We start from the raw sequence: 12,975 nt of genomic DNA on the forward strand, positions 1-12,975 counted from the left end.
TGCAACAAATACAAGGCGTTGGAGCGCCGGTGCATTCGTTGCACACAAAACAAACTCGAGTTTCCTGTCCATCGTCTACCTTCGAGCGAGAGTAACTAGACAGAGACAGAGCCACCCATCAATCCAAACACCGCAATGGAATCCATGCCTTTACAATGGCAATACCATACAAAAAGGGGAAATATCTTATTACGCCTTCATCCCATTGTGAACCCATTCCATTACCTTTTGCATTATCACTGCATAACCACAGGACATTTATAGACAGGTGAAAAAAATTATAGTTTTTCACTCCCCAGTTTTCCCTCAAGAACTTAGTAACTTTATGGACTGTCAGAAATTGTATATTCAAAACCAAAAACATATGTTACTCGGAACAAGAAAAAAAATCAATGGCAAGTTCCAGAATTGGACTGCCATTTGACAATACATACATCAAGATGTTTTTTCGGGTCAAATACTCTTTGAGGTTCAATGGTACATCACATGAATGTAACATGGGAAAATTCAGAAAAAATAAACATCATGACACTCTATTTTGACATGTCTGCTTGTTGCTTCATTGTGCTTTTAAGGACCATAGTTTTTACCCACGAAGGCAAATATATCCTCTCTGAATGTTGGTCTTGTATTCCTGGAACACATTTTGAAATAATGAGCACGAGAAATGATGTATTACAAATTTATAGATGCATATATACCAAGCAAAGGGATATTTTTCAAGTTACTGAAAACATCATGCAAACATCGAATGAATTTAACAGATAAACTTCCCGGAACCCCCCCCCCCCCCCCCCCCCTCCTCCGATAAACTTGCAGAGCTGCTAAAGGATCATGTAGCAACTGAATAATAAAAGTAAGAGTGTTCCTGACAAACCTTTCTTAGTTTCTTTAAACTAGGTAACTAGGGCTGAGGTAGGCAGCCGCAACAAAAAATAGGATGATGAGGACAACAGGTTCAGGTCTCAATACATCCAAGGATGAGTCTCCAACTAGGGATGCAGACACTGGATTCAGAAGCTTTATCCACCACAATAGTTGTCTACAAACCAGTAGGTATGACCGGTACGAGTGTTACCTTTGCTGAAACTCGCGCCTCTTGCCGCCGATCAGATCACCGTCGTAAGCCGGTGCAACTAGTCGGAACCAGAACAAGATGTACACGTACAGAACTAGGTAATCAGGCAAGCAGGCTGGTGGATGCTTTTGATGTAGGCTAGCTTAGGATGCAATCTAATCTCACGGCCACTTGATTGATCCGTACAGATACACACAAGAACACAGGATATTTTCCCCACACTGTCATAGCTTCCCATATGATTTTCTCCTTTATTGTAAATAATAGCATGATTACATAGACTCCAATGTAAACACTACTAATACTTGTCACCCTATGTCCAACGTGACCTAAACTTAGGACTCTCCAAACGACACCAACATGTATAAGACATCCTAACAACCTCTCCCTAATCCCAACTTGTCTACTCAACAACTCAACAACGACTAGTCTAATTGGCTCTCCTAAATTTTGATCACATCAAATAATAACGACCACACGCATAGAAAACTTTTATAGCCAAGGGCCTGTTTCGTGCCCCTCTTCTTCTCTTTATTTTTTTTCTCTTTTAACTCACGGAGTTACAAAAGACACACTTGATGCTGTGCATCTAAGAACCTTCCTACGTGATGTCCTCTAACTAGGCAGCATCTATAATTCTAAATATATTATATGTTATAATTTAGGAGCACTGCCTGTCTGTGTTGCATGTGGTGATGAGGTCATGTCATCAGCATATCACTGTTAGATCACTAGCAAGACTCACAAGATGGATCAAATGTAGTGAGGGACTTCACAAACACAATGTCTAAAGTGACATAGCCTACTGCTTCTTGTCCACCCACCTAGTTAATACAAGCGATTAACCAAATCGACTCCACTAGTCTACCAGGCATGCAACTTGACTAAAGTCGACTGATCTTAGATCATAATAAAAAATTCACATGATTAAATCCGAGAAGTTCCACGTGACATGCTACTGTACATAATAGCAATCTTAGCGTCAACCAGAACACATTCACAGCATACAGAATTGAAGAACCATCTAGCCCTTTTTCTTTGTTAAAGTAACCCAAGTATTACTCAACATACTTGCAGAACAATCAAAGCCATCTCAGTGTACCCATTTCATACTACTCTCAAAGAAAAGCGATTTTTTTTGAGCCAACAATAAAGTTTAACCATACAACACTGTACAAACTATACAAAAAACTCCAAAGCTGAATCATCACAGCATTTTTTTAATAAAAAATAGCAATACAAAGGAGAAAACCAATAGAAGATCAATCAGTTTGTGATGGCACACCTGCAACCTCTATGGTTATCATGTTCTCTAGTTTTTATTTCTCCGGATAAGTATGTACAATCAAATTAAAACTAGTAAAAGATCAGTGACTGAAAGCTTGCATCCATTAGAGGCGAAGACTGGACTTCCTAGATTGTTCCAAATGAACAACATACCTTACAGAAATATAAGAACTACACGGTTTCAAAATTAATTGAATTTATGCATTAGGAATCTAAAATCATAAATCATGCACCATCTAAGCTGAGTAATCAACATGAAATGATATACTGCCTTCAAGACAAAAGATATACTCATAGCTAGAAGATAAATTACCTCACTTTTTCAACAAAGATAGAATATTAGTACATCTCATGTGTTCACATTTCAGATTCGCGCAGTCTCCAGCCAACTCCCCTGCGTACAAGCAAAAGAAGCACAAAAGGAAAGAAATATCAAAGATAAGTTGAATCAATGAGAAGGCATATGTGCAAACCATTATAACTTTAGGTAACTGGAGGAGGGGGATTAGCTTCTGTTATGATGACAGTAAATGAATCCCCCTAAACGAAGCTAATCATTATAAGTACATGATTGCAGTTAGCAATTAGCAATGGACAGACATCAAACCATTAGTTATATTCTTCTTCTAGCTTTAAGGTAGAAAAGTAATAATAAGAAATTACATCACCATCAATGATATGATGGGAAATTTCTAAAATTATGGCCAATGGTCTAGAAGAAAGCACATATTGGAAAACCACAGTGATTACATAGTACCATTCGAATTTAATTAACTAGTGTTCTTTTTTTTACAACACATAATGTACATGTTATAAATTGATATTTAGTATCAAGGTCAGTGAAAATAGACATTATATTTCCCATAAATTTATTGTATGGGAAAATATAACTAGATTTAAGCTTCCAAGTGTGCCAGCCGGTTAACTATTTCATGTAGCAGACGGCTTCACGACATCACAAATTGCCAGCACACGACTGTGGTTACCAATTAGAAACGGCCACAAATCAATGAAATAGTTATATTCTCGTTCTAGCTTTAATCTGGCATGGTAATAATAAGAAATCACATCACCATAACTCATGACCAGACCAACAAGGAAACAAACAACTGAACACATTTTTATATATCCAGTCAATTTTTAATCGCAACTACAATTTATTACCGCAATCATGTGCCAAAAGCAATCCAAGAAAAAAAAATACTCTTGTTTGCTCGTGCAATGTGAATATAGAGGAGGCATTACCTGTAGTATAGAAATTTGTGTATGGATAGAAAGTGTCCAAACATAAGCCACCTCGTTTGCAAATATGTTTGATCTGCATCGAGTCAAGTTGGAGCGTGAAGACGCCGCGGATCGTAGATAGAACAATCACATTTGTGTCCTCATCATACCCCGTTATTATCATCTTTTTGCAACGACTAAACATTCTATGCGGAAAGAGCTCCTGCAATTGAATACTTTTCTGCAGAAACACCCATGTGACAACGCCATCACAGTTTGATTTCCTCTCCCATAACAGGATGGTCAGTTTTGACAAATATGCGAGGCCAAGTCTGTTATCATCCATCCTTAAGACCTGAACAAATCCATAGGAGGTGGTGTTCATAGGGCAGTCTACCGGCCTCTTGATCAAATCAAGGTGCTGACTTTCAACATCAAACACAAGGACGTTACCACCACAAAGCACCCAGCAAAGTGCACTCCCAACAAGGATGCCAGGCCTTATGCCAAACATCGTGTCTGTTGACTCCATGGAGACAATGTCTCCCCATAAACCAGATGCCGATTCATAGAGGCAAGCGAATGCTTTTCTGTATCCAATGACCCAGATCAAGACCAATTCGAGCGGTCTCGAGAAGCAATCGCCATGCACGTGCCCGTCTTGGGCATCAGCGCACATCACCGCGGCCTCCCAGTACACCAGGTGGACCTCCGGGTCGAACACCAGCCCAGGTGGACAAGCCACACGGTGCTCTTGTCCGGTGAGGGGATCCCACACCATCACCTGACGAAGCCACATGTTGACTAGGATGGCGAGGCCGTGGCGGCAGCCTACGAAGTTCCAGTGTTTGTTGCTGTTGTTGGGCACAGAGAAGCGGGCTGCAGCGATGCGGTCCGGCGAGTCGAGCACAGGAGTGAAGTGGTGCTCTGTGCTCATTGAATTACCTCTGAAGAAGCCGAGCAGTGGAGGTTTTTGGTGGTGCCTGCGGAAGCGCTTGAGGAAGTCCGGATCGGACAGGATGCTGCGCCAGCGCTTACAGACGAGGGAGGCGCGGGGGAGTGACGATGGGTCCGGAGGGAGGCGCAGGAGGATCTCCGGGAGAAGGTTCTCATCTTCCACTGGGGACGCCGTCGCCGGCGAGCAACGGCGGCGGCGGCTCCTCATACTTCAGCCTGTAGCGAAGACAGCAAGAGAATTATCAAGAATCCTAAAACCAAATCAAAATTGGAAAAGCAGGAGTCAAGATAGGAGTAAAAGAAACCAGAGGCACTCACCGTTTGTTCTTCCAGAGGCCTGGCCGGAGCGCCGCCGTTGGTCGCCGCTACGAATTAGGGTTAGGGCAAAGGAGGGCGGGGCAGGGCAGAAGGGCGGGGGTAGGGGGAGGCGCGGCGGAGTGCGTGAGGGACGCAGCGGAGTTCAGGACGGACGCGGTGGAGCTGGAGGAGCAGCGGCGGCTGGCCACCGGCCGGCGCCGTTGGGTGGAGCGGCGGCGGCTGAGAGTCTGAAACCTGAGACAGCGAGATGCGATGTGAGTGTGCTCTTTTTTGTTTCCTTTCCAGCGATGTGACTCTACTCACTGTAGGCATGGAAATGGCATATTTACCCTTGTCGAAAGGAGAAACAGCTGCTACTTTAGTCAGAGAGTGCACGAGAGTTCTTAGCCTCGTCAAATCCCTTTTGCCTCTGCGTTGATCTTGCTTCCGCTGCCATGCATGGATGGCACTCCTGCCATTCAGGCTGGACATAGCGAGCGGGCTTTTCAGCCCGCTCGTGGCCCGTTCGCTCTTGGCCCGCTCGGTCCAGCCTCGCTAAATATAATGGACGGTCCGGTCTGTAAATATGGGCCCGTTTCGGTCCAGTCCAGGCTCGCTAAATAGTGTAGCAGGGAGCGCGGCCTCTGTCGACCTCCTCGTTGTGCTCGCCATCGATGCGGGGAGCTTGCATCTCGTTGCCAACATGCCGTCGACACGGGGAAGGAAGAGCCATGGAGGGACCTCCGCGTCCCATGAGATCACGAGGCTTCAAGAGCGCCGCCTGCAGACCGGCCGCCATTGGCAACTTCTTGACTTAGTCAACCACCTCCTTGCCGCCTACGAGCGTCGTCCGACCACCACAAGCATGAGGGGCATCTCCTCCGCAGCGTCGCCTGTCGACCGCAAGCATCAGGTGCATCTTCTACGGCCCCGGCCACCATGCTACTTCTCCCTCCACCTTTCCGAAATGCTGACCCCACATGGCAGTGACTGGCCACCGCAGGGACCGCCGAGCCCGTCGGTACACACCGAGCTTTACACCCGCCGGTCCGGTCCCTGAAAAGAGGACTGCAGCACTGCTCGGTCCGGTCCGGTCTAGACCGCCGGCGACCGGTCCAAACTGCAGCTCAGTCAACGACCGGACCGTGTCCACCCTGACCTGCCACCAACGGCATGGCCCATCTCCCCAACGCCAATCTGCCTACGGCCGCTCTTCAGAATGGCGGCCACCAAGACGCTCTGCTCGTTGCGCCGCCGGCTTATTCCCTCCCCGCCTTGGTCTTCAAACCATTGACATCCGCTGCCATGTTCCGGTCATCCTTGACCTGCTGGCCGGCAACTACCAGCAGTAGCACTCACACTTTGACACCAATAATGCTACACTTACGGATGCTTGTTGATGTGGAAGCGTCCATGTCATCCCCACGGCCCACCCTTGTCTAGAAGAAAACAGCAAAAAAATTACTCAGTGCAGAAAAGTCATAATCCCTGCTCATCCCCTTTCTCTACCGGGTGATGCGACGGCGATGGGTGATGGCTGACAGCGGAGAGGATGTTCCCCCAGATCAGCGGCGGTGTTACATGGCGAGGGTCCTTCGAGGCGGCCCGACCTGCCAGTTCCCTCGCGCGGCGGGTCTAGCTCCCCTGTGACGGCCACGGCGAGCTCCTGCCCGAGGGAATCCGATTGGTGAGCTCTTTGCAGTCAGCGGCGGCGCGGAAATCGCTAAGTCATACGCGGGCGGCGCTCACGAGTTCTTTCTCTCTGGCGGCTGCGGCACGAGATCTTGGTCTCCAGCGACAGCGGCGCGAGCTCTTGGTGGTCGGCTGCGGTGGCGCAAGCTCTTGGTCGTCGGTTGCGGTGGCGCGAGCTCTTGGTCGGATTGTGGCACAGTGAGGTCCTCCATTGTTGCAATGCCGAGCAATTAAAATCACAAAAATCCTGCATGTTGTTTGTAATTGCCCATGTCCCTTGGTTGTCTGATGATGTCACTTTTTCCTTGACAGATTCAGAGCTGTGTTAGATGTGTGATGAAACAGTACTAGACAAGATGCCGATTCTGATAACAGAAGCTAAGCAAGCCAATACAATATTCAATCTTGCATCATCGTCATTATCATATGGCTGCATGTGTATATCTTGTCAGGACATGCCATCTCTGCAAACAAGTGCAGACTCAATCCTTCTCTGAACATACCATCAGCTAGTGCCCTCCCTGTGAACATCTTCAGGATCCAGCAGAGTTATCCCAAAGCTGTAAGCATCACCAGCAGCTGATACAGAAAGGGCGCAAAATCAAGGCAGTTCAGTTTATTAATAAGAGGAGGGCGCAAAATCAGGGCATCGTCATTGTAAACATATCTCCTTATTCAGGGATTTAGTTAGCCACGACTGACTAGCACGTTCGTGCACTCATGTACTTGCCTCAGATCAATAAAAAAGTGGGTTTCATCATATTCTTGCCTCTTACATTCTGTCATTGTTTCTTGAGAATGACAAATAAAGAGTATTTGCTGCTGATGTTTCTGCTAGGATCGACATAAAAGAACCACCTAACATTTGAACTGGAACTGAAACTGGAAGCAACTAATACTTGAACCATATAACAGAGACAAATTCAAGTACCTTGGGCAGAAACAAGATGACAAAACATAAATCTGTCTACTTTTCTAGTGCACTGGTACCTACCAGGTATCAGGTATTACATTAAAGTTAACAAGGTCATACAAAATATTGCATCCAACATATTCAAACTATGTAAATCATGTCCAAACCCTGGTCCATCATATTGTCGAGCCCTTAACTTTCATCGAAATGTAATACTGTAGAACTAGGCTCTACAGTCGATCCCTGCTGAACTTCAAATAGCATACTCGTATATTTTCCAAGAATTTGGGGCATAACCATTGTCGATGAACCTCCAAGTGATACTGTAGCCGATCCTTGTGGTGGATTTATGTCGCCATTGGTAATGCCCAAGTCAAATGATTTCTGCTCCAAAGAAAGTGATAAAATTACATGGATGTTTAAGAGTTTACTAGAAATAAAAAGGTGAGAAATAAGCATACCTCAGCCATGCTACTACAAGCTTGGCCATCTTGTTCCACAACGTCTTGTTGTAGAATATCATCATGTGATGATTTCCTTTTTTATTGGACATTTTCTTTTTCAAATTCATGGAGCGAGCCTGAAATAAATACAAAATTAGTAAGAAAACACGCAACACATGCCTACAGAGAATCCCTCTGAATTCAAAGTGGCGACATGAACCCATCGGTGCTGATTGCAGTAAAGACCTTTAAGACATTCATTATCACCAAGATCATACTTCTCAAGCATAAGCATCCAAGCAACTTCAAACTCTGTAACTGTTAATGAATCATAAACTGCCTTGCCAATAGCAACCTTAATGTGATCATATTCATCATATCCACCAAACTTCTCGGGTATCTTCTTCATTATATGCCTCAAACACCATCTATATCGAGATTCTGGAAAAACTCTTTCCACACCATTTTGAATTGCTTTTGCTTGATCGATTACAATAGTTTTTGGATGGAGATTTGTCATGCATACATGTGAGCCATGCTTGAAATAATCAAACAAATGTTTCAGTATCTTCATATGATAATAGCGCACATCCAAGCTAAACTGATTGTCCATGATGATTCACTCCGACTAAACAAGCAAAAGGCATATCATATTTATTCGTCAAATATGTTGTGTCAAAAATAATGGCGTCATGAAAAGAGTCATACACTGCTCTACTTCCTGCATCAGCCCAAGAAACATTCCTTAGTCGAGATTCATCATCAAGGTCCATCACCTCTGCCAAGTTTCAACCTTCTTGTTTTCTCTAGAAAATTGCGAGCATCCTTCTCACCAAAAGTTAGGTTCTCATGACCATTTGCTTCCACAACAAAAGAATTGAAATTCTCGTTTACTCGAATTCCAGCCCGGTCATTCAGCTCAAACCTTCGCTTCACATGGAAGTCCAATTTTTGGTTGCATCTGAATAACCGAGACTTGTCTGAACTTAATCTGTGATTATGATCTAAAATGACGGTTGAAAGATGAAACTTCCCATCAGGACCATGGCTAATATTGATTTTAGCTTTACATCCTAACCCGGTTGTTGGATTTGGTTTCAACATAGTACTTGAGTTGGATTGAGTCTTACCATACCGAGAGCACGAAAGTGTAAGATGCTTCAGCTGTCCATTATCAGCATTGCTTGAGCTTCTTCTTGTCACATCAAAGCCCTTTGCTTTAGCGTAGTTGTTGTATTACTCTCGCACCTCATTCTCAGTATCAAAGGTCATCCCCAATTTAGGGTCTCCAAGTAAGGCATCTGGTTGAGATTCACCATGGTCATGTTCAAGTTCCGTGTTGCTCATTCCGATGCTTAATGTTGTCATCATCGCTTGAACTAGGCATGTCACTTGATTCTGGAACACCACCAATTCCATCACACATTTCTATAAATCAAGAAAATTGTAAACATTATTATTGTTCAAAGGGAATATAAAATAAATTTATAGGGGATGGTAACATATTGTGCTAACATTTGGCATGTGGAACATGATCTATACAAGATGTATACATTCAGAAGCATGCGTAGGAACAAACAATCAATCATAAATAATGTGCTACACTTCTGTAGATTCAGACACAAGAAAGGTGCAGATATTGAACATAACAAATTATTGGGGCAAAAAAATCAATCGTAATCTGATGAAGAAAAGTTAGATGGAAGATGCAGAGATTGAACAATATTGGGGCAAGAACCTCAACTCCTACAGTCCTCAAGCTCGGCCAAACACACACCTTAGTCCACCCCCAGCGTCGTCCGCAGTGCCAAATCTGCGACGGACAACAGTTTATGCAGCGACCTGCTGCGACAACAACGCCCTCGGATCTAGAATCCCAGCGGCTAGTTGTTCAATGTGGAACGAGGGAATCCAAGCGGCCTGTCTGGAAAACAAGGAGGCGGCTGGCTGTTCTTTTTTGTTCGAGGTAGAAGCTAGAAGGCAGACGGTCTGGCTGTTTGGCACTTGCTCGCGACCACGTCGGATTCTATCCTAGTCATTCCGTAAAGCTTCCGTAAGTCATCCGTAAGTGTAGCATTATTGCTTTAACCCGACGGCTATGATATCAACGCAGATCTTACTAATAAATCGATGAACGAGCTGCCGCATGGTCACGCTCCTCACTCAAAAGGTCAAGAGCATCTTGACGTGCTTTTTCATTATCAGCTTCAACATAAGCCGCCACATGGGGCGAGTCGTGACGAATGTCATTAGGGAGAACCGCCTCTGCTGCGTAAACCATGAAGAAAGGCGTGCAACCCATAGATCTGTTGGGGGTAGTATTGATATTCCATAACACTGAGGGAAATTCCTCCACCCAACAACCCGGCGTCCTCTGCAAAGGGACCATAATCCGGGGCTTGATGCCTCTCAAAATTTCTTGATTGGCTCTTTCAGCTTGGCCATTGGACTGGGGGTGAGCTACTGATGATACATCCAGACGAATATGCTCTCGTTGACAAAATTCTTTCATAGCACCCTTGGACAGATTAGTGCCATTATCAGTTATAATGCTGTGAGGAAAGCCAAACTAGAAAATCACCTTTTTGATGAACTGAACCGCTATTGCCGCCTCCACACTTACTAACCGGCTCTGCTTCAGCCCACTTTGTGAATTTGTCAACCGCGACCAAAAGGTGGGTCTTTTTATCCATGGACCTTTTGAAAGGTCCGACCATATCCAGCCCCCAGACTGCAAATGGCCAAGTAATTGGAATCATCCTCAATTCTTGAGCTAGCACATGAGCTCGTCTTGAGAATTTCTAACAACCATCACAGTTACTGACCAAATCCTCTGCATCATCATGTGCCATCAGCAAATAAAATCCATGGTGAAAAGCTTTTGCTATGAGAGATTTAGAGCCAGCATGATGACCGCAATCTCCTTCATTAATCTCTCGTAGAATATCACGACCTTCTTTAGGAGAAACACAACGCTGAAATACCCCTGTGACACCGCAATGATGCAACTCTCCATTGACAATAGTCATTGACTTAAACCGCCGTGTTAGTAGCATGACCAAAGTTTGATCTTCAGGTAACTCGCCCCGGGTCATATAAGTGAAATATGGAACTGTCCAATCAGGAATAACATGAAGAGCCATCACCAATTGCGCCTCCGGGTCAGGAATAGCAAGATCCTCCTCCGTAGGCAATTTGACTGAAGGGTTATGCAGAATATCAAGGAAAACATTAGGTGGAACCGGCTTACGCTGGGACCCTAGCCGGCTCAAAGCATCAGCCGCCTCATTTTCCCGCGATCAACATGTTCCACTTGATAGCCTTTGAAATGACCAGCAATAGCATCAACCTCTCGGCGGCCGCCATGAGTAGGTCTTTAGAATCCCAAGTGCCTAAGACTTGCTGAACCACCAAATCTGAGTCGCCAAAGCACCTCACCCGACTTAGATTCATCTCCTTAGCCATCCAAAGACCATGGAGCAAGGCTTCATACTCAACTGCATTGTTAGTACAAGGGAACATCAACATTAAAACATAATAAAATTTATCTCCTCCGGCATCTGCAACTCTGTCCAATCATTGATGAAATCCACAAGTGCTTGAGATTTGATGGCTGTGTGAGGCGTATATTTCAAACCATGGGGTCCAAGCTCAATGGCCCACTTGGCTACCCGTACTGTGGCCTCTTTGTTTTGAATAATATCCCCTAAGGGAGCAGAACTAACCACAGTGATGGGATAGCCAAGGAAATATTGCTTGAGCTTTCGACTAGCCATGCACACCCCATATACCAGCTTCTGCCAATGCGGATACCTCTGCATGGATTCAATGAGCACCTCACTGATATAATAAAACCGACCGCTAAACCCGATGTTCCTTTCCTCCTTCCTTCTGTTCCACCACAATCGCCACACGGATGGCTCGGCTCTTGGCAGGCACATATAACAACAAGGGCTGCTTAGCAATAGGAGTTGCAAGGATTGGCGACTCAGCTAACTATTTCTTCAGGGCTTTAAACGCCTGATCAGCAGCATCACTCCTGACAAAGTGATTTGTTTTCTACATCATCTGGTATAGAGGGATAGCTTTTTCTCCTAACCGGCTTATGAGCCGGCTTAAGGCCGCAATACGACCCGCCAGATGCTGAAGATCATTAATGCACGCCGGTTTAGCAAAGAAGTAACAGCCTTGATTTTTTTCCGAGTTAGCTTCGATGCCTCGTTCTGAAACCAAAAAATCCAAGAGCTTGCCTGCTGGCACACCAAAAACACACTTGGCCGGGTTAAGCATCATCTTGTAGACCCGGATATTGTCAATGGTCTCTTTCGAATCATCTATCAAGGATTCCTTCTTCTTGGATTTCACAACAATATCATCCACATAGGCATGAACATTGTGAAGAAAATATGTCCTAGAGGAAATAATAAATTTGTTATTTATATTTCCTTATATCATGATAAATGTTTGTTATTCCTGCTAGAATTGTATTAACCGGAAACTTAGTACATGTGTGAATACATAGACAAACAGAGTGTCCCTAGTATGCCTCTACTTGACTAGCTCATTAATCAAAGATGGTTAAGTTTCCTGATGATACCTCCATTTTGCATCATGTTTTTATATCAATATTTATTGCATTATGGGCTGTTATTTCACATTATGTCACAATACTTATGGCTATTCTCTCTTATTTTACAAGGTTTACATAAGGAGGGAGAATGCCGGCAGCTAGAATTCTGGGCTAGAAAAGGAGCAAATATTAGAGACCTATTCTGCACAACTCCAAAAGTCCCAAAACTCCACGGAACACCTTATAATAAATGATGAAAAATCCTCGCCAAAGATGAAGACCAGGGGGGCCACACCCTTCTCACGAGGGTGGGGGCGCGCCCCCCTGCCTCGTGGGCCCCCTGGTGGCTCTCCAATGACCATCTTCTCCTATATGAAGTCTTTCGTCGAGAAAAAAATAGGAAGCAACCTTTCGGGACGAAGCTCCGCCGCCACGAGGTGGAACCTTGGCGGATCCAATCTAGAGCTCTGGCAGAGCTGTTCTGCCGAGGAAACTTCCCTCCCGGAGGGGGAAA

General features: G+C 44.7%; 1 protein-coding gene and 1 pseudogene across 1 annotated transcript; both read right to left on the bottom strand.

The window, feature by feature from the left end:
• Positions 1–347: 347 nt before the first annotated feature.
• Positions 348–5,449, bottom strand: LOC147963056 (uncharacterized). Its single transcript, XM_087527813.1, has 4 exons — positions 4,865–5,449; positions 3,611–4,762; positions 2,679–2,759; positions 348–634 (listed from the first exon to the last, which is right to left on the bottom strand). Exons 2-3 carry the CDS (start codon positions 4,752–4,754, stop codon positions 2,680–2,682), a joined length of 1,224 nt encoding a protein of 407 aa, XP_087383939.1. The 5' UTR covers positions 4,755–4,762; positions 4,865–5,449; the 3' UTR covers positions 348–634; position 2,679.
• Positions 5,450–7,040: 1,591 nt separating this feature from the next.
• On the bottom strand, positions 7,041–9,317 carry LOC147963057 (protein FAR1-RELATED SEQUENCE 6-like; annotated as a pseudogene).
• Between the last annotated feature and the right edge of the window lie 3,658 nt (positions 9,318–12,975).

Source organism: Triticum urartu, chromosome 6A, assembly GCF_056163025.1.
Source record: "Triticum urartu cultivar PI428250 chromosome 6A, HENAU_Tu73, whole genome shotgun sequence".
Lineage (NCBI taxonomy): Eukaryota > Viridiplantae > Streptophyta > Magnoliopsida > Poales > Poaceae > Triticum > Triticum urartu.

What these genes read in the sequence shown, in the direction of transcription:
- LOC147963056 (XM_087527813.1), bottom strand. Translation starts at nt 4,754, where the DNA reads ATGAGGAGCCGCCGCCGCCGTTGCTCGCCGGCGACGGCGTCCCCAGTG. An exon ending in CACAAATTTCTATACTACAG is followed by an intron (nt 2,760 to 3,610) that starts GTAATGCCTCCT and finishes GCTTGTACGCAG; the next exon opens with GGGAGTTGGCTGGAGACTGC.